At 35.9% G+C, this 23,345-nt stretch overlaps 1 protein-coding gene across 1 annotated transcript in view; it reads right to left on the bottom strand.

The window, feature by feature from the left end:
* Positions 1–23,345, bottom strand: part of DPH6 (diphthamine biosynthesis 6) — a 232,551-nt gene that overhangs the window by 155,877 nt on the left and 53,329 nt on the right. Inside the window, exons 6-7 of the mRNA XM_081939901.1 lie at positions 8,499–8,560; positions 904–998 (exon numbers count right to left, since the gene is read on the bottom strand). Coding sequence (XP_081796027.1) covers positions 904–998; positions 8,499–8,560 — 157 coding nt within the window. The remainder of the gene's footprint in view (positions 1–903; positions 999–8,498; positions 8,561–23,345) is intronic.

The following is a 23,345-nucleotide window of genomic DNA, read 5'->3' on the forward strand; positions in this document are numbered from 1 at the left end:
TATTTATGAGACAGTGCAGTTGATGCATTCAGTCAGAAACATTTCCTACATTTATTAGGACGGTAATTTTCTTCTTAAAATACTCTACTTCTCAGATAATTTTGTCAAACTGTATCTACCTGGCGTTACTCCCAAGTGGGACAATTGAAGTCTAGAAACAAATTATCCTTCTTCATTACCGTTATTGATCTGAACACGGGAAAAACCAGAAACTCTATAAATTCAGATGAAAGGGGTTTCATCAAATATTTTCCTGAATACATGCAGCTTAACTTCTTTACCATAATTATATTGACAAATCTACATAGTTATAATAAATTGTCCATAAGTCTATACATACATCTTAAGAATATATAGAAAAAAGATAACTTGGGGCAAACCTGAAAGGTTCAAAACATTAGCATTCCAAAGCGTCCTTCAGCAATTCAGACAAAATGTTTAGTATTATCATTCTAAGTTGCTAATGTTAAAATGGTAAAAAAAGGGGGAAGGGAGGGAGGGAGGGAGAAAGAGAGAGAAAAGGGAAATAGACTTAATGGAACCTACAGGCTACTGATGTGGCAGTTTATCAAATGTAGCTGTAATGAAAGATAAATATTACTGGCAATTCGCACTTCATGAAAGGATAAAAGTGTCAGTGTGTAGGTACCAGTTTTACTGCAGGCCATAATCAGCAAATAAACGAAAGTGCAAATGTCTAAAAAGTTTATAGCTTTCTATGAAGGCCCCATCTTGTCAGGCATTGATTTAGGTTAGTGGAGGGCTTTGCCAGTGTTAAACAAAGTGGGTATTTGTGAACTTAGAGGACATATTCTGCTGCTGCCAAGAAAAGTGGCCTAAAGCTAAATATTAGTATGGTCCCAGTGCTAACATTTAAAGAAAAGAGAAGACATGGGTCCTTACACAACGATTTTCTTCTTAAACAGAGGACAATCCAATGTGAATGTTTCATATTCTCCCCCTTCTCCACAGATATGGACTCCATACTTCTGAGAAAGCTGAAAAATGGAAAAAAATGCTTTCAGGAATGGTACAAAGGGTTCTTATAAAACGGAAGTTAAATGAATTCAATTTACCCACAATACATCAAGGGAATATAATACAATTCAAAAAGACAAAACCAATAGATAAGGGACAAAATAAAGAAAGAAGAGTCCTCTAGATTTCAGTAAGAACTTCATTCCAGAGGCAGGCGCTGTAAAAAAACAAAGTGAGAAATATGCAAGAATATGCAGTACTGAAAGCTAAATTATAGTGCTAACAGCATATCAGGGTTTGTATGACTGAAATGTACATATCCATACTGAAAAATCAATCCCTCTTTGTTAAACGAGACTTCATCAAGTCAATGAGACAACCACAAGATGGCAACTTATATTATTCCTAAAACAGGATGCTGATTCTATTTTCAATTCAATCCTCATCTAGGTATGATACATATTTTCAGCTGAAGAGTAGCAACGAGCTGATATTTCAAGATGCTGTTATTTCTACATCATGCAAGCAAGTTGTGTGTCAGGTCTCAACGTTGTCAGGAAATTATAGCAACTAAGGTAGTCCCATTTATTCACTTTCAGAGTTGGTACAAGTATCATGTCTCAATCACAGGTCTCTAGAACTCTTGATCTTTACAGTTCTACCAATAGGCTACTGAAATCAATGTGCAAATCCTTATTCAACACACAATTCAGCTATATTACTCTCAACGTTGTCAGGAAATTATAGCAACTAAGGTAGCCCCATTTATTCACTTTCAGAGTTGGTACAAGTATCATGTCTCAATCACAGGTCTCTAGAACTCTTGATCTTTACAGTTCTACCAATAGGCTATTGAAATCAATGTGCAAATCCTTATTCAACACACAATTCAGCTATATTACTATCAAATACAGTTCTACACCAGATCAAGAATCCGGGTGCACTGGACAAGGCACAACAGATACAAAAGTGAGACACAAACCTCACATAATGTTCAGATAACAATTATTGCATAAAATATGAATGGTAATTCCCAAATTTATTGATGGTTCATCAATAATACAGATAATGGGAAACTGGCCAATTTGAGCTGCTTGATATGCATCCTGTCTTTCTATCAAACCTAGTCTTTCATAGTCTTCAGAGAATTTCTTGACACTGCTAGCATCAACAAAGGACTAGCTGACTGAAGTGGCATAACAATATTAAATTATTAAGGGAGAACTAATACAAATGGCTAATGGAAAGCCACCAGATGATTATTTGTTGGGTCCTTTGTGGTCTCCGAGTCTGATTTTTTTTCTTACAGACATTTAATTGCCAGACTACACTATATCATCACCAGATTTTATGTTAAGAAACTCACATTTGAGATGCACTACATAAATGGGGTTTAATTCTAATGTGTCAGTGTACCATTTGCCAAGCTTCTAAGAATTATGTAGCATTCTTAGCCCTAGCTTGATCTAAAATGTCTAGAGCTTCCTAATTGACACTGAACTGAATTTACCTACAGTATGTCCTGTGAAATGAATTTTCATTCACGTCTCCTGGCAACCTGTTGATGCTTGTGGATGCATTCTGCCAATCTTCTATCTGCTTGTCTTACTCCATTCTCACAGTCTGTACTCTGAACTTTGCAAATGACGTCTGGATTAATAATAGTTTCTACTTGGTCTGATTTTTTTTTTTTGCATATCGGAGTCCCATTTTCTCTGTCCTTGTCTTGTGGTTCCTGGTTCAGCCAGCAACTTAGGCAGGAAAGAACTAAAACTTCCTTTGTTTGTTTATTCAATTTGTTTCGCTGCCTGTTTTAGCAAGTGACTATGGGCAATGAACAATCTTAAAATAAATTAACAAACTATCACTATATATACAAAAATTAAAATACACTGCAGCCAAGAAGGATGTCACAATCAATGATTGTTAACACAACCAAGAGAGGGGACCCTTCACCGACTTGAGGCATCAGGCGCAAGTACAGATAACTTAAACGCCTTTCTAAAAGACATGAGGTTGCCTCCTCGTTTATAGTAGGCCATTATTATGAATCTACTTTAGAAGCCTGCCCTGCATAGATGGCAAATTATAGACCAATCTCCTACTTGATAAAGTGACTGAGGGAGTAGTGAATTCTAAACTGTACAAATTCCAGGATATTTAATTGGAAAAAAAATATATCCAGACTTAAGCCTTGTATTTGATTTTAATCAAACAGTTGATTTAAGGAATATTTAAGAAGCTTCTTTTCAATTTTTTCTCCTTTAATATTTTATTTAGGAAAACATGTACATATAGCTCAAATGAAGATATTATCTGTCACATAATAATCATGTCTATTAACACATTTTGGATGACTAGGTGAATACATATGTAAGTATACATATATTTTTATTCAAGCATAGATCAAATTATCTTTTCAAGTCCTGGGTTATCAGACATTTTCCTTTCAATGAACAGATATCTCTTTGTCTAAATTTCTTTGTCTAAAAATAACCAAACTTTTTTTTAAATCAAACTTTCACTTCCAAAGGTTATGCTGCTGGCAAAAAGTATAGCTCCACCTGTCAGAAGCTGCTGTAAAGTTCTTGCAAGACAAATCCATCAAGTATAATTAATCCTGACGCAGCAAGGATGGCCAACTTACAGCGCAGTTAGTTAAAACAACTTACTCTTTCTAAAATTTGGGAAGCTGCTAGAAGTGGAAACCATGGGTGGGAGAAGTGGCTACAAAATGTAGCTTTATTTGGAACAAAATATATGATTGTTCGTCCTCACTGAAGAATCCATTAAGCATTTCCCAATAAGAAAAAAAAATACATCTTTCCTAAAATTATTTGTTCTAATAATGCCTTTTTGGTGCCACAAATCCTCATGGACATCAAGATCAAACACTTTAGAGTTCCCACTGGTGTTATAAATGCTTGGAGTGGAATATCTTAGCTTCCTGTTGCTCGAAGTTCTTCCCAATTAACTGCAGGCAACATATCCATACAATGAGATGTGCCTCCTTCTGAAGGTACAGTGAGTGAACTATTTGAACTCCAGACAAATCACCAGTAACCAATCAGGAAAAGAACTTTTGACTTTTTTAGTATAGCTACGGCAGTTAACATACTGAACACAGTTCAAGGTTATTCTAAAACAAAAGCAATAGTTTCCAGTCTCTTTTATGGACATGACAGATGAGAACAGAGTCAGCCTTGTCGAAATAAAGCACGGTGTAAGTGTGTGCTTGCGTGCATAAATACATTATAAAGTTTTAATATATCCCATTATAAGTAGGACACAATGATTTGTCCTTTTCATTTAAAAAAAATGTTTTGTGTGAACGCATCTACGTTTTAAGGCAGGGGTCCCTAACCCCCAGGCTGCAGCCCACTACTGGGCCATGAGCCATTGGGAACTGGGGCTGTGTAAGTAGTAAGGAGCACACACATCTGCACATTCCCACTTGCACTAGCAGCAGGCGAGTGTCTATGCTCCAGTTGTGTGAGTGGCGAGTGTGCATGCCCGCCGGTCATGCAAATAGAGCTGTACGCACACATGCGCTTGCCAGACACTTGCAAAGAACTATCCCTTCCCCCCTCTCCCCGATCTGCAATGCCGAAAACATTGGGGAATTCTATATTAAGAAATAATAGCATGCTCTGGCTATAAATAGAAGAATCTCAGAACAAATAAAACTTTTTATGTGCTTATTAATGATCAGGCATATAAATAATCTGTTATGGAAAAAGTGTCATAACCTACAATAGCTTCCAGTCTTTTTAGTATAATTACAATGGATTAAAAAAAAGACAATACCTAAAATTTAATATGACTCACTCTTAGTACAAATATGAGTAGGTTTAGTCTGATGTACATATTGGTCCCTAAGAGTCAAAAATAACGTGATGGTGCATAATCAATCAAACAATGACATACAGCTGGTGCTCTGAAAGGCAGCAAAAGATTAGAAGCTTCACAATTGTCAGGCTCAAATTATTTAAGGCACTTTATAAGTAAAAGGCAATGTAAATACTGATTAAGGGTGGATCTAGCAATTTTCCCCAGGGGAAAGGTAGTTGTAAAATATAGCTGAATCCAAAACATGTAGATTCCCAATAGCCAATGTACCTACTTCAAGTTCCAAAATTCTCAGCTATGGTAATTCTGGCTTGGGAATTCTGAGAATTGAAGTCCACATAGGTGACAGATATGGCAAACACTTGTCTAAACAAACTCAAAGAAAGGAAACAGGCAGCAGCATAGTAGATTAATGTTGTGAATGCTGCCCTTAATTGTACATCTTAAAGGCAGGTGTTGGACTTCAGATAAAGTTTTGTCAACTAGAATTTTCTAGAGTCAAGCTGTCAAAAACCTGAAGACGGGAATTTGCAAGTTTATATGTAATTATTCAGATTAGATTGTTTTAAATAAAGAGGAGATTAACATATTGAGCTACTAGATCTTGCCTATGACAAATGTCTAAAAAAAGCATTTGGCCAATTTCTTTCTGATACTGCTATCTCTCTCCTCCTCACAATCTCTCTCACACACACAAACCACCCCCTGACAACATTCAAAGAAAATATTTTTAGAACTATAGCCTTTACTTTCTCTGCAGCTGGTGTTTATGCTTCAGTTTCACTAAGTTATAAAGTTAGCTAAATATCTAGTAAAATATTTATGTATGCTGACATTTACTGGGAAACACAAACCAAACCAAATGCGAATTTATTGAGCAATGTTCTTTTATACTGCTGTAGTTTTGCCCTCCAACTGTCATGGTTCAACCATGACAAAATGCATGAAAAGCAATCTAATATGAGGAAAAAGAAATATTTCTACCTTTAGAAGGTTGTAAAAATAGGTGACTTTAAAAGCTCACATAGATCTGATCCCAGCTTTCATGTGTCTGAATATGTATGGATGTTTGTTTGCAAGACAGTGCAACAATTTTCTGTAACACGTGATAAAAGTGCTCCAGTGACAAATCACTGAAAAAAATAAACAGCTAGTCCTCGACTTATCACCACAATTAAGCCCAAAAATTCCACTGCTAAGCAAGGCAGTTGTTAAGTGAGTTTTTGCCCCATTTTATGGCTTTTCTTGTTGCAGTTGTTAACTGAATCACTGCAATTGTCTAGTTAGTAACAGGGCTATTACATTATTAGAAACAATAGGGAACAACAGCTTCCCCATTGACTTTGTTTCTCAGAAGATTGCAAAAGGTGGTCATATAACCTTGGGACACTGCAACCATCATCAATACATGCCAGTTGCCAAGCGTCTGAATTTTGATCATGGACCATGAGAATGTTGCAATGGTTATAAGTGTGAAAAATGGTCACAAATCACTTGTTAGTGTCTTTGTAACTTTAGAATAGAATAGAATAGAATAACAGAGTTGGGAAGGACCTTGGAGGTCTTCTAGTCCAACTCCTGCTTTTATATACCAATGATGGTGAACTTTATGGCACATGTGCCAGAGGTGGCACGCAGCACCCTCTGTGGGCACATGAGCCGTTACCCCAGTTCAGCTGCACAGTGCATGCGTGAGTGCCTCCGATCAGCCAGCTGGCCTTTGGTCTCTGTCGCACATGCAGGAAAGATATGTGTGCATGTGTGGGGGAGGGGCACATGTGGGAAGCTACATGTGCATGCATGGAGGCATGTGCAGGGGGCACGTGCACAGGGGTAGGGTGCATGCATTGCATTTTGGGGGTTAGGTGTGTGCACACTTTGGGCACTCGCTCTGGAAAAGGGCAGCCATCACTGTCCTATACCACTTCAGACAAATGGTTATCCAATCTCTTCTTTAAAACTTCCAGTGTTGGAGCATTTACAACTTCTGGAGGCAAGTTGCTCCACTGATTACTTGTTCTAACTGTCATGGAAATTTCTCCTTAGTTTTAGGTTGCTTTTCTCCTTGATTAGTTTCCACCTATCACTTCTTTTTCCGCCCTCGGGTGCTTTGAATGGTCACTAAATGAGTGGTTGTAAATCAAGGACTACCTATAATATAACTACAATATATAAGCTCATAAATGCTTATAAACATAGTCCTTGTTTAGCATTTGCCTCATTTAGCAATCCTTTGTAGTTTCAATGGTGATGAAAAAGTAACCCCAAGACCAATCCTCACATTTATGACCTTTGCAGGTTTGTAAAGCAAAGGAAAGCTGAAGTACATAAGCACACTCATAGTTTCACTTATCAACTGCTTCACTTAACAACCAAGTTGCCAGTTCCAATCATGGTAACTAAACAAAGGCTACCTGTACAGGAAGAAAAAAGTGAGCTAACTCCACCTCAAAATGGCTGCTGACAAGTAGGAAGTTTTCAATAAGGGGAAACAAACTAAATCAAAAACTAAATTGACATAATAGAGGGTAAAGAAGTTTGTCTCAATGCAAGAAAATTTCCACTATTCAGAAATCTATTAATAATAAATATTAAGAAATAGAATCAACTCATTAAAATTGTCAGATTCAAGGAATTAGGGTGATTAAATATATTTTATGTAGTAAAGTTTGTATTCTGAAACTTCATATTCTGTTCCATCTTATTCCTGAAAAGTAAAGGTTTTTCTATTTGTTTGATATATTGAAAGATCAAATCCAGAATGCATGATACTCTTTATCTTCCCACTGAAAAAAAGCTGCAGCTGTCTTAAAAACACATTAAATTTAATGTGTTAACTCCATAAAGCCTAAGAATCTTTTTCCAGGTTATGTAAAAACTGAATAAAAATAATATTTCAATGAATACAGCAGACTGCACTTGAATGATGTCTGGAGCATTTCTTCAAATTATTCCAGAAATACGTGGAGCCATAGTATTTTCTCACTAAAAGGTTACTTAAAAATTTCCCTCTAGTCCAATTCACTTCTTGGCAATTCTTACCAAAATAGACATTCCTTTTAGAATTTTTTCCAATCATAAAGAAAAATAGTAAGCTGCATCCAAACACCATCACATTAAGAATATGAAAACAAGGGGTCACCATTATGCTTTGCTAATTAAAGCTTTATTAACTTCAGTAGGTCTATTTTAAGCATGATTGCTGGAGAAAATCTATGAGATTGCTAAGAAGTGACACTGACTTGATGGCACATAGTCAATCAATCAATTTTAAGCATGAATCCAAATATTATTTTTAATCAACTGTTCTCAAAGAAATAGATCACATGTAATTTGTTGATTAGGAAAACTATACGTATATATAGTTTATTTTATATATATATATAATAGATCTATACTAGTCTCCCTTTATTTATTTATCAGTACAAATACAACACACACACACACACACACATGTATGTGTGTGTGTGTGTGTGTGTTGTATTTGTACTGATAAATAAATAAAAATAAAAAATAAATAAATAAATATATATATATATAAATATATATATATATTCGGTTAGCTAAATTATGACCTAATGTTTTCTTTCTAAACTTGCATTGTTTTGTGCACAGGAAATTCATTATTCTGAAGCACCATATATTTAATGTATACTTTCAATAATACTTACTTTCAAAAGATAAGGTTCCATTTCATCCAATCTTTTTCCTAGATGTTTATCTGGATCTAAACCTGTCAAAAGGTTTAAATGTACTTTAGAGAACAAAGTACTGTTTGGGTGTCACAGTTTACTCTTTTTTAACATTTTAAAACAAACCATTAAAAAAAACATCAATTCCTGTTTATCAAAAATAACTTTTGGGAAACAAAGTTGTCCTTAGCCAGAACATACTCTTTTACTTTCTTTGAACTGCTGATTTTTATCTTGGGCAAAAATAAGTTCATTTCCTTTGCCCTGTGCTCCGAGTGGAAAGTATATTATTTTAGTGCTTTATATAAATAATATAAAACAGAAAGCAAGTTATAATGTACAAATTATGATAATGAAACACTCAACTGAACTTGACAACTCTTTAGTATACATTAAAGGTATCACCCTACACAGGTTTCTAAGGTTAAGTTGGATCATTGGTAAACTTACTATTATGACTTAAGCTATTTCTCTTCTCAGTCCAGCCATTTCTTTTTTTTTTTTTATAATGTAATTTTATTGAAGTTATTTAAGTATAAAAGATAAAAATGAAAATAAAAATAATGGGAAAAGGGAAAAAGTGAAGTATGGGATAAAGGGACAAAAAGAAAAAAAAGCATTAATTTCCTACGCTTTTCAGTGCAGAAGGATGAACATAATAATGTTACAACTTCATTTTTTTTACTTCGCATATTCAATATATACTAGTCATTTCTATAACCCAAAAAAAGTCTAATCAGCAAATTCCAAAAGTTTCATTTTTTTCTATCTCAAGCACAAAATCCAGAAGCCGTTTCCAGATACAAATAAAGTTAAATGTGTCCTTTTCTTTAATGAAAGCAGTTAATTTGGCCATTTCTGCTAGTTCCATCAGTTTGTTCAGTTTTTCCAACCATTCTTCCATTATGGGAATTAATATATCTTTCCACTTTTTGCCACTGTCAACATGTTTAACAACACTCCATTTTTTTTCCAAGCCCTTAGTCCATCAAACCTAGAAGAAAAGTCTATGGTTTAATTTATATATTCATTTGTATATTCACGGCAGCAAGGGAATGCTGCAACAATCATAAACGTGAAAAATGGTCATAACGCTCTTTTTTCAGTGCCATTATAACTTTGAACAATCACTAAATGAACTGTTGTATGTCCAGGACTACCTGTACCTCCTGTATCTTCTTATAAAAATTGCAATATAAGTTGTAAAAATATTTTTAATAAGGTCACTGTCTGTTATTAACGTATCAGCTTCTTGAATTTTCCCTATCCTTTTCTCCTTCTTTTCTAAGTTTATATGCCAATCATCTTCCTGCTTTATTTGCAAATTCAAAAAGTCTCTGTTTCACATAATGCAGTTTAATTTCTAATTCTTGGACTGTTAACATAGACAGTTGTTGATGTAGCAATTGAACTTGGTGTAAAATTTGGTGTATTTTGCAGTTCAATTTCTTGACTTCTAATTTCATTCAGTTTTTTTTTTCATCTTTCCCTGGGATTTTTTTTGTCTTCATCAGTGGTTCTCAACCTTCCCAATGCTGCAACCCTTTAATACAGTTCCTCATGTTGTGGTGACCCCCAACCATAAAATTGGTGTCTCGGTTCCTAAGACCATCGAAAATATGTGTTTTCCGATGGTCTTAGGCAACCCCTGTGAAAGGGTCATTCGACCCCCAAAGGGGTCCCGATCTACAGGTTGAGAACCACTGGTCTAGATAGATATATTGTATGAAATAACCTCTCATAACCTCTTTGCTGCCACCTCAGACAGTCATTAGTAGTAGTTTATTGATTAGTCTTACAACCTTATCAATAAAAGTCATTAAATCAGTCAATTTGTCCAAATTATTGTTAAAATATTTAATTTATTTTTACAATAATTTACAATCATCTTTTTCTGTAAAATAGAATCATTCAATATTCAGCAATCATTCAAAATATTTTTTTCTGAGGACCAAAATTTGGATTGTGATCCGAGAATGATTTGGTCAAAATATAAACTTTTGATATTTTATTTGTGAGATTTTTAGAAATGCATGTCAATTCTTGAGAATGATTTATTTTACTCTGCCTAGCAATTTCTTGAACATTTTCTTAGGCCCAAGCTAAACATAATAATATGCAAGTGGATAATATGCATATGAATATCTTCTGCCACATAAATACTATAGCAGCATCAGAAAATGTTGATCATATTTTAAACAATGAAAGACTTCTTACTGCCACGGGAGAACTATTAAATTTATTCCTCTAAATCTATTTGTTTTCAAAGGGTAACCCCAACTGATACAAATTCTTGTAAAAAGCATTTTTACTGCTGCAAAACATAGCTAATTGTTCTGAGCTTCCAGATGTGCTGGATTTTAAATGCGATCAATCAGCTTGACGGGGCCAATAAGAAATAGAGTCCAGTTATTTGGGGGAAGTTACAGATTTCCAGAATGAGATGGCTGGATGAAGTCACCAAAGCAGTAGGCATGAGCTTAAATGGACTCCAGAGGATGATAGAGGACATGAAGTCCTGGAGGAACGTTGTCCATGGGGTCGCGATGGGTTGGACATGACTTTGCAACTAACAACAACACATTTCCAGTCCCAATTATAATGTTGCAGTTGAAACCTACACTTGACTTTCACACAAGGTTGAAGCATCTGCCCACTCTTCTACAATGAATATTCCAAAGCATATGTTTCTTTATTCAGTGTTTATTTCTTCTAATGGCAAAAAGCCAAATATTTTTGGAGCATTTATTAGTAGTATATGGAATCAAAACTTCCTTTTGTTTTTGTTCCCACTTTTGGTACTTAGCAACAGTCTGTTCCACCTTCCTATATCTTTTCTGGTTCTTTGATATACTTCAAGGATATCCTTTCATTTTTCCCCCTGCTGTGGTATTAATTTTAGATTAAAAAGCATGATGTATTTTTACCATTGTCTTCTAAAGCATATTTGTTGGTAGGTGATATTATTTGCAGACCAAAGTCTACAAACAACACACAGCACTGCCATTAGATATTGTGTCCTTTAAATGATAATTATTCAAGCATAAAGTTTAATTTTGTTCTCTCTGCCCAACTGTTCTAAACATGTGTTTCCAAAAGGATCTATGAATGATTATTGATGATTTGAAAAAATATATTGACAAGTATTCCCTTAATCAGGATCTTAATACCAAGATCACATTGCATTTTCCAGATGTGAAATCACTGGGGACAAGGGGAAAAAACCTGGATGGGTGGATAAACCTACAACAAGCCCAATCTATAGAAAACTCCATGCAGAATTAAGAAATTAATTAGGAGGAAGAATCATAATTTGCTGTGCTGACATCTATTTTACTTGACTTGCATGTATCTAGAGGAAGCAATTATGATTCAATTAAAATATTCAGTTTTATTACTTTAGTGGCTGACCTTGAAGTTAATGCCTATTTTATTTAATTGCATCATCTATGAATAAATGTTAACCCTAGCATGTTATGCTCCATTATTTTTAGTGCATTTTTCAACTCTCTGACTGAATTACATCAGTCAATTAATATCTACTGTCATGAAAGCAACCAACGCTTTATTTCTTGGAGAATATTCTAACAAATGATAGGAAAAGCATCTTGAAAGGCTTTTAATAACATCAAATAAAATGAACTGGACTAACTTCACAACTTCTGTGCTCTGGAATTTTAATGCACAGTTCGTGTGTGCTTGTACAAGTTGCATTATGAGTCTAAAATCCTATTTATATAGTAAAATGTAAAAATCTAGCCTGATAAATATTTTAATTGGAATATATTGCTATCTTCTAACAGCATCATTGCTCAGAAATTTTTAGTAGGTTCATACACCTGTTAGTATAGTAGTACTTTGGTACTCAACTGCTTTGAAACTCATCAATTTTGGTACTTAACACATTTTTGTGAAAAACAATTATCCTGGTATTTGTTGTTTGTTTGGTAGTCAACACACAAGCTAGAATTTGTCAATATCAATGCGTCATGACTGGCTACCCCTTCCAGTCGAAACAAAGGATGACACGTTAGTAGCTCTTGCTCTGTGTACATCTCCAGGTGGTCTTAGCTTCTGTGGTCATTTTGTCTATTTTTGTGCTTTTTTTCTCATCAGTACAGGTAAAGTGAAGTTTTTATTTTATTTAATATAAGTATTTATTATTTTCTTCTTTCTCACTTATTTCTCATGTAAAGTAATGGTAACCATATCTTTTTACATGTTGCCTTAAAATGTGCATTGTCTTTAGTTTGGAAACACATTAAATTTATTTACATTATTTTTATGGGAAAAAATTATCTGGTACCCATTGCTTTTGGTACTTACCATATTTCTCAGAACCAATTAATGATAAGTACTGAGGCACCATTGTAGTACATTTAAAATACATATCTATCTAGATATTTTGGATGCTATGGCAAAACATGTGAGAATTAGAGAAAGAATTACAGAATAATTTACAAGTATACCATTGCACAACAATAAGCTTAAGCATGGTAAAAAGTATACAGTTAAGGTTATAGTAAACAAAATAATTCCAATTATATTTTTGTGCTTCTTTCAATGATCTTGCTTCCTTTGGCACAACATATAAGGGAGAAATAATTGATTTCTTTTTCTTAATTATTTTAAGGATTTTAAAATTATCTTAAAATGAAAGTTTGAAATAAGACAATCAAATGCCCATAGGACACCAGATAGAATAATATATCTTACATCTAACTATGAGAACATTCCAGTTTAACTAAGATTGAATGAATAGATAACACACTGGAGACCTTTAGGTTGTGTAACGGAGTCTATTCTATAGGAAATTTCCACACATCTTAGACCAGAGTTAATTGAACAAAACGTATTTTGGAATTGTTGCCCATTGTGAATAAATATGTTGAGAAAAGGGATGAGTGAACATGGTTTTGTTGGAGGTATTAAAAAAATGTTTAAATATATATATTGTGATCCCCAAAACTGCTGTGTCTTGCAAGAAGTAATTGTATATACTATCTTGACTTTATAACAGTATTTAATATTTCAGATGTTCACATTCTACCAAATGCATAGAAATTAATGACTGGGCAATAGAAATGGCTTCTTTGTGCCTGTTTTATTGCTAATATTGTTCATCTATATTGCTAATGTTGTTCATCAATATTCTAAGATAAAGGTATAGTCTCAGTTATTATTTTTTAGCTTATTGTGATGTTACATTAGCCAGGAGACTACAATGTTGATGAAGAGTAGAGGTTTGACTGCTTAAGACACTAGCCCTATTTGATTCATGCTCATGCACTTCCCAAGTGCACCACAAGCCAGATATCCAAAAGATGAGTGGCTTTCCTGCTGCACCATCCCAACACTGGCAGGATTCTAACCATCCTCATGAAGCGCTGGCTCATCTTCCCACTGAAGTGGTACCTATTTATCTACTAAAAAACATGCTTTTGAACTGGCAGATGGACAGAAGCAGAGGCGCATAGAACATGCTTTCAAACTGCTAGGTGGGCAGTGATGGAAGACATGCAATGTTAAGAGTCAAACCACTGCAGCAAAGACCATTTCTAGCATCATTAAGCCACTAAGCCACCACGCCTCTGTATCCGAGTTATTCAATGGACTGAAGACCTTGTAACTTATGAACAAGCCACCTTCATATACATCCTATGTAGGGATGATTGTGAGATATTGTAATCCTTCACTAAAACTTTTGTATAAAACTTTATCTCTGTGTATTAATTCAAAATTTGACTTCAATAAAGTTTTTCTTTTATTTCCTTTTTCTCTTTTATTAAATAAAAGCAAAACCCATCCCAAGTTTAGATTGATCAAATCAAAGCTGAATCATGCCTATAATTTAATAAAGCTCTTTAGCAGGACCGCTAACATAATTTGTATTTTAGAAATCTCAGTGCTATGGCTGTTTTGTGAAAGCAAGTCCTGAAAAGCTTATATATATATATTCCATGGCTAGAATCAAATGTAAATTGGATTCATTATAGGAAAATAAAGCTATGGATGGTGATTCCAATCCTACATACAGTATTTGGATATTTGAAGAACCCGAAGCTTACAAACTAAAATCACAACTATAATTCCTCGAGAAGTATTCATATCAGGTATTTCCTCTTCATTATTACAGTATTTTATTCCAATGAGAGCTGCAAAATATTCTAATGGGCAGAGACAGACGCAGAGACAACAATGTGTCAATATTCTCTTACAGTATTCTCAGAGGTTGAATCATGTCAGCAAAAGCCAATGGCACTGGACATTTTTCCAACCTTGTGATGATATCTTTATGCTCAGAAAGTGAGACAACAAAAGTATGCATTTGCTTTCTGAATGCAGAGTCCAACTGCAGTAATTGAAGATGACAAGCAACAGCTCACCTGAGTAATGGATAGAAAATTGGTTCTAGAAGTGACTGAAGTATTTCACACTCAAACCATTTTTCCAGTACCTGTAAGTTGTACAATGCTTATTTCATTTCCTATGACTGATTAGGGAGAATATATAATGTATAATTCTGAGGAATGAATTGAAATTTCCCATCATTTTGCATTAGGATCTTGAAAAATTGCAGTTGGCTATTTGATAATCTTGTTTTAAGTGACAAATACTATTCCCTGACCAAATTCCCTGTATGATAGAAAATAATAATGAATACATATGTTGCAGGCTTGGTTTCATTTTTCAGTTAAGGTTTATTATAAAAAGTATTGCCTCAAATTGAACTATTGGGTAACTTTGAAGAGGAACTGCAGTTAGAAAAAGAACCATCATGTTCATTTCTACACTATAAAGGGCAAAAATCAGATTCATTAGGAGATCTCTGTGTTGTGTAGGTGGTGAACAACAAAAAAAGCAGAGATTTTTTAAAAATTATCTAATGATAGGTTGCGAAAACACCATGGAAAATTGTGTGGGTGGATGATAAGCTGGTATGACAGATAGAAGGATTGTGACAGAAGGCATCAAAAAGTCGTGATATTTCAGGCTGCAGAGAATATCCTTAGAGGATGCAAGAGGAAAGAAACATCTGAAAATCACTTAAATTGAAGATACTTGCCATTTAAAAGAGTAAAACAATTTGGCAAACTATCAGGATCTTCTTAGGCCAAGTGTTTGAATTAAAACTGGACTACTATGTTATTCATGCAGAAATGAAAGACTCTTGTTTCTGATTACTTCTCAGAGGAAAAATAAATTATGATGGGAGAGGATTTGTGGTAATCATACTTCAGTATCTGAATAGATGCGTAGGAAATCATACATACATACCATAATCCAGGTAACATTTTTCCAGAAATCAAATATATGTTTTGGCACAATGCACAATATCATTGTATCGTTGCTGGTATAACTGTAATTTTCTTGGTGGTATCACTGATCCCTAGATGGATGAGCAGAGATTTGAGCATAAATAAATAATTTTCAGTGGAGTTGCTGTATCTTGGAAGATGTTTTTTCACATCCTAATCCATACTTCAAGGAGGCAGCACACTTCATGAGACAAATGGCTCCATTCAGCATGTTGTTTTTCTGTGCCTCATAATCAGTCGCTAATTACCACAATTCTTTTTTCTTTTTGGCTGCATTCCTTCTATTCTTCAAATAACTATGTGCCTCCCTCCTGATCAACAGTATCACTTTTTCTAAGGTTCAGAGTCTCTTTTTTCCATGAAGAAACGCTCATTCTAAGTTCCAGCATTGTAGAATATCTTTCATGATTCTTGTTCCTCTTGTCACTGCCACCCACTGGTCTAGCTGTTTGACTAATCCTCCTCCTTAGATTGTTTTTTTTTTCCTGATTCACTTCCTCTGTCAGCCCTTTCGTTGAACTAATTCATTTCCTTCCTCTTTCATGAATTAAGGTGTCTCTAGCCTCTCCTCCAATACTTGCACTTTTTCTTTGAGCATCACTTCAAAGGAGTGGCTTGTTATTAATATGTGTCAGTTAGTTTTCAGGTACAAACACACAAGCATTATCAAGTAATGATAACAGTCACACTCTTTTATCTCCAGTTCTGTTTCTCAAGGCGCCACAAATAAAAGACGATTTAAAAATGCTTGTTCTTTTGAGGATCACAGGTTAGCTGAGATCTTACTGTCTGCTTAAATGGAAGATACTCTGGGACTCCCTTTTGTGCAGGAATCCCCTACTACAGCATACCTAACAGATGGTAACATCTCCAGCAAAAGAAAATCTATTCTCCTGTGGCAGACTGTTCTTTTGTTGAAAAGCTTTTATTGTAAAGATTTTTTTCCCAGATGTACAGATTACATCTATTTCCATATAATTGAAACATATTGGTCCATATCCTATCCTTTAAACAATTCTGAAAATTTCTGTCTTTTACACTGAATGGCAAGCCTTTGGATATACATTATATTGCCAAAAGTATTCACTTACCCATCCAAATAATCAGAACCAGGTGTTTCAATCACTTCCATGGCCATAGGTGTATGAAATCAAGTACCTAGGCATGCAGACTGTTTTTACAAACATTTGTGAAAGAATGGGTCGCTCTCAGCTCAGTGAATTCCAGCGTGGAACTGTGATAGGATGCCACCTGTGCAATAAATCCAGTCATGACATTTCCTCGCTCCTAAATATTCCACAGTCAACTGTCAGCTGTATTATAAGAACGTGGAAGTGTTTGGGAATGACAGCAACTCAGCCACGAAGTGGTAGGCCACATAAACTGACGGAGCGGGGTCAGCGGATGCTGAGGTGCATAGTGCAAAGAGGCTGCCAGCCTTCTGCAAAGTCAATCGCTACAGACTTCCAAACTTCATGTGGCCTTCAGATTAGCTCAAGAACAATGTGCAGAGAGCTTCATGGAATGGGTTTCCATGGCCGAGCAGCTGCATCCAAGCTATACACCACCAAGTGCATTGCAAAGCGTCGGATGCAGGGGTGAAAAGCATGCCGCCACTGGACTCTAGAGCAGTGGAGACGCATTCTCTGGAGTGATGAATCATGCTTCTCCATCTGGCAATCTGATGGACGAGTCTGGGTTTGGTGGTTGCCAGGAGAACGGTACTTGTCTGACTGCATTGTGCCAAGTGTAAAGTTGGTGGAAGGGGGATTATGATGTGGGGTTGTTTTTCAGGAGCTGGGCTTGGCCCCTTAGTTCCAGTGAAAGGAACTCTGAATGCTTCAGCATACCAAGAAATTTTGGACAATTCCATGCTCCCAACTTTGTAGGAACAGTTTGGAGCTGGCCCCTTCCTCTTCAAACATGACTGTGCACCAGTCCATAAAGACATGGATGACAGAGTCTGGTGTGGATGAACTTGACTGGCCTGCACACAGTCCTGACCTCAACCCGATAGAACACCTTTGGGATGAATTAGAGCGGAGACTGAGAGCCAGGCCTTCTCGTCCAACATCAGTGTGTGACCTCACAAATGCGCTTCTGGAAGAATGGTCAAAAATTACCATAAACCCACTCCTAAACCTTGTGAATAGCCTTCCCAGAAGAGTTGAAGCTGTTATAGCTGCAAAGGGTGGACCGACGTCATATTGAACCCTATGGATTAGGAATGGGATGTGACTTACAGTATGTTCATATGCGAGTAAAGGCAGATGAGCAAATACTTTTGGCAATATAGTGTATGAAAACAACTATCTTAATCCACTTCGTTCTGTCAATATCCTTCTTCGAATGTGATGGCCAGAACTGGATGCAATATTCTAAGCACAGTCCAATCAAAGCAGAATAAAGAGGAACAAAGAATTCATTCACAATTGATACAGTGTACAATTTTAAACTCAGAATAGATCTGGAAGAGACCTTGGAGGTTTTACAGATCAACAGAGTTGAAAGGGATCTTATAGGTCATTTAGTCCAACCTCCCGCCCAAGCAGACCCTACACCAGAAGTGGTATTCAGTCAGTTCTGACAGGTTTTGGAGAACCGGTAGCGGAAATTTTGAATAGTTTGGAGAACTGGCAAATAGGCTGGCTCTGCCCCCACTGTCTTGCAGCCTATCTTCTTTTGTTGTCCTGAACAGGAGAATGAAGCTGGAAAGCAGGTTAGTGGGATGGGGAGGAAATGGGCATTTTGCAGTAACCTTCCTCCAGGAGTGGGGAGGGAAAGGGGATTTTGCAGGATTCTTCCCCTGCCATGTCCACAAAGCCATGCCACACCCAAAAAGCCACGCCCACAGAATCGGTAGTAAAAATTTTTGAATCCCACTATTGCCCTGCACGATTTCTGATAGATGGCAGTCCAATCTCTTCTTGAAAGCTTCCAGTGATGAAGCTCCCACAACTTCTGAAGGCAAGGTTGGTTGATTCCTCTCGCTGTCAGAAAATTTCTCCTCATTTCCAGTCTAGGACTACAAATTTTCACATGTGTTGCTGTCAATAGAGTTCTCCCCATCCTATACTAATGGCTACATTTTTTTCTCCTACATAACTTTTTAATAATTGGGAACAAACAGAATCCTATGCAAATGTAGGATTTTGCAACTGTCTCTGCTGAAACATATTTTGCTGTTCTCTGGCCAATGTCTCATCTTGTAAAGGTCCTGCTTGATCTTGATACTCTCCAATAAAATGTTTGCTATGACTTATTAGACTGTGGTCTGTAAATCTGATAATATTTTCTAACCCATCATCCAAATCATTTACAAATATGTTGACTAGCAAAGGGCCTAGAACAGAGACCACTGAGATACCACTCAACACTTCTTTACAGAAAGTCATATTTTCTTAATTTTAACCAATTTTTCCCTTTGGTTTAAGGTGCTTCCTCTTCTAATAGATTGGTTTTTTTTTACTATATTGTTAACAATATACCAGTTTATCTTAATTTGGGGACCTATTGATAGAACACAGGGCGTGTTGGCTCAGTAGCTAAGCTCTTGCAATCCGAAATAACAACTGTCACGCGCCCCCAGCAAGGAAGCAGCTTGGCTGGGAGCAATTTGAAGTCCATAGCTCTGACCGCGAGTAGGGAGGTCGTATGACGGTCACCAACTGTGTGGCGACCACTGATGTTACAACCATGGTCAATAAGATTTGAAGCTGTGGAAGCACTTGGACTGATTGAGGACTCCAAATGAAGGTTTGATTTAATAACTCTGTCTGTTAACTCCGAGATGGAGCAAAGATAGGTCTCCTTGGACTTAGACTGAGTTAAGAACTGGATCAGTCAAGCCAAGGAGGCATGTCCAAACAAATTCAACTCTGTCTCAGGGCTAATAGACAGAAGTTATAACTCACGCATGGAATCCCCAAGCAGTGCACAGGAGAAGTTGTAAAAATTACTTTCCACAGAAAACTGGTTGATACGCCAAGCACAATCATTGTTTCATTACCTATTTTTTTTTAAATAAATGGTGTGCCTTTGGCATTTACTCATGCTGGCCACATGACCACAGAGACATCTTTGGACAGCGCTGGCTCTGGCTTTGAAATGGAGATGAGCACTGCCCCCTAGAGTCAGGAATAACTAGCAAATATGTGTGAAGGGAACCTTTACCTTAAAGGTTTTTAAAGAGACAAAACCTATTCATTGTAGATCAGACTCCTTATAGAAACAGCAGTTCCCTGAGTCCTTTAATGAAGTGGACTTCTGTACTATTATGAAGAAGAAGAGGTTACAGCAGGATTTCTGACTGAAAAGTAAGGGGGGAAAACCCACTGCCCCCATCAGAAAGTCATCAGCCAGCGATATTAATTTATAAGTGCCAACTGAAAAGAGTATTCTGAAATTAATGTGTATTTACTTGTATAATTATATGTTGCCTACAATCTTACACCTTTCTACCAATGCCATTAAACTAATGGAAAACATAACTATAGGAGCACGCCAGGGTTGATAAATGTCAGGCTCAAGTTACATATTCACAGATTTCTTTCACATCAGCGCAACATACCATCTAACGTGCATTACTACTCAGCCTTTTAAATGGGTTATTCCAAACACATTTACTGCAATTTAGTTTAAAAGCAGCTTTGATTATTCATCTAAAAGTAAAATGGTAACCCATACCTTAACTTCTCTGCTATTCGATATGTTAAACAGCCATCATTCTTTAAACCTTCTTTAATAAAGCACACTGTTATTAAAGCACTATGGAATGCCCTCTGGAGCAGAGAAGCTCCATTAAATTTGCTTATGTCTAATTATTGCTGCCCTAGGCAGGTGAGAAATTCAGTCTGATAAGATCTTTCTTTCTACCTGTAGCCAAAAAAGAAAAAAAAAAGAGGCCGTCGTTTTCTATCTAATTGCTATCTACAACTATTTATGGTATTTGTGCGCTGAAGAAAAAATGCCATAGAAGGTTCTTTGTGTATCAGTAAGCACATTCAAACTTGTTCCAACCTAGGGAGATGCAAAGACAAGTTTATCTTACTTAAGGGATGACATAGGTCACTGGCAAAATAGCCCCTGCAGTCATTTCTTCTGTCACTCAGAATCTGCCTATTTCTCTTTAAAGGGAGGGCCCTTTAAAAAAAAAGAAGAAAAAGAAAGAAAGGGTTTTGGATTGTGTATATATAGTGATAATTTGCATTTTTTAGAATTTGGGCTTAATCATAAGAACATTCTAGAGACATTAATAGCCAAGCCTATATGAAGAACCCTCACTGACCACAGTTTGAAAGAGAAAAAACAATTAATTTAAAAAATATTTTTAAAAACTTCTTCCCCAAGTGGGCCAGTGATTACAATTAGTAAAGTACTAAATATAATAGAAACAACAAAATAATTATGCAACAGCATAATTTAACTTTTTTAAAATTTGCCAAGCAAGGAAACGTGTTTTACCTTCACACCAAAGGATCACCAATTCAGAACTAGCTGCACTTTCCTAGAATATTTCCAAAAATAGTCATAGCTAAATTCCTAATTTTTGGAAAAACACGTATGTAAAAGTTAAGCATGGAAGCCAAGAGGCAAAAGAGTTGTCCCCTTGGGCTTGATATTATGTGATCCTACCTAGTTGTGCATATACCACCTTTGTCCTTTACTTGAGGTTTTCAGCTCATCTTCCAAGGCCATATTACACTTGAACATAGAACACGGTGCATAGAACACTGTTTAGGCAGCAAAAGCTATATAAATGTAGGCTGTAAGTCTCAAAAGGAGATTCAGAAGCATCACAAAATATGTACTTGATCTTCCACATAAGTTACTACTTTCATAGCTACTTATGGAACATAAGAATTCCTGTCCACTAGGTAGTTACCATCTGGGGACTCCAATTAACTAAGCCGCAAGTCCCCAATCCCTGGGACACCACCCACTACCTGGCTATGGTCTATTTGGAATTGGACCACATGAGTAGCTGGCTGGAGTTCGTGCATGCATGCACAAGTCAACTTGCATGAGAAGTGGATACTTGCACACGTGCATGCCAACCCTCCACTTGAGCTAGGGTTACATGTGTGTGTGCCAGCCTGCACTCACATGGCCCAGTTCCCCTCTTCCCCCTCCAGTCGGGCCAACAAACTGCAAAGGGTGGGGACCATTGAACTAACCAACCATAACCTGGTTATATCTTGCAACTATATACTTAGTTGTATAATGACTCTATTCCAAGGTATCTTAAAATAAAATGTTTTCTGTTTCTTAATCCCAGGTTCTTGCTTTCTTCACAGATAATAGATTTATTCTTAAATAAAAAGCTAGAATTTGCTGCAGAAACTGACACTTTTTAACAGGATACCAAGATACCGCAACACTGCCAAATGAATTAACTTGTAATTTGTGATTAAAGACAGATTTTTTTTAAAAAAATCTACTTAGTTTAAATGTTAGGAAAGCACTAAAAAAGTCGGGAAGGTCTTATTTTACTGTTCTTATCAGAAATGATATAAAAGCAAAATGATTCGGAAGAATTATTTCTCCTACCATTGATACACCCAATAAATGAATTCCTATTTTAAACAAGGTAAATTCTTACAAAAACAGTTCACCTCATAGTTGACCATATGATTTAATCCACACCAAAATTACACTGTGCACTTTATCACAAATTTATATTTAGTCAGTCATGTAGAACAGATTCTTTCCTATTAGATTTGCCATTCTTTGGTTTAATGGGCCACAAACCCTACTGATCCCAAAAGAAAAACCTTATTTTTATCATATTTTACATCCAAGATCTCATCTAATAACTTTGTGTGAGATACTATAGAGAGGACTGTAATTCTGAAGTGATGTATTGCCTGTTAATCTATTTCTCATCAGTTTGTGTAGTTAGAAAATCACATGCCATTCAGTAAGCCTGAATTTATTAATACTATGCTTGGACTGATCTCAGTGACCAAACTATTTTGTACAATAGGTCAGTTCGATGTGAAAAATCACAATTTTGTCAATGAAAGTCAATGTGGTGATTCTGGACTCCACTGAAATTTTCTCCTATGTACAATTATTCTTTAAACTGCAAAACTCAACTGTCCTTGAAAAATTTCCTGAGTGGTAAATTAATTTTGCTGAATGCTGCAATGGAACCATGTACATAAAGAAAGTAACAAAGTAACATATGCAACTAAATCTGGATAGAACAGAATAGCCTGAATACAGAAAGGACAAACCAGGATAGTAATAAATATCTTTTCTTTATAATTTAGGAACTAACTATCTTAAGATAGAACAGGAAAATACTTTGATCATGCAAAGTCATTTATTGATTGATGTTAGTATAGTTTTTACTTAATTCTTTTCATTAGAAGCACCTATAATTTAAAGTAATAGTGGCCCAAATTCTAGCATTCCTGCTAGAGTTTGTGCTCTTATGAGCATAATGGAAATGATTATTCTATTTCTTGAAAAACATACTCTGTGCAAATGTAATGAAGAAACT

The sequence above is a fragment of the Natrix helvetica genome (genome assembly GCF_964273705.1).
Source record: "Natrix helvetica genome assembly, chromosome: 1".
Taxonomy (NCBI): Eukaryota; Metazoa; Chordata; class Lepidosauria; order Squamata; family Natricidae; genus Natrix; species Natrix helvetica.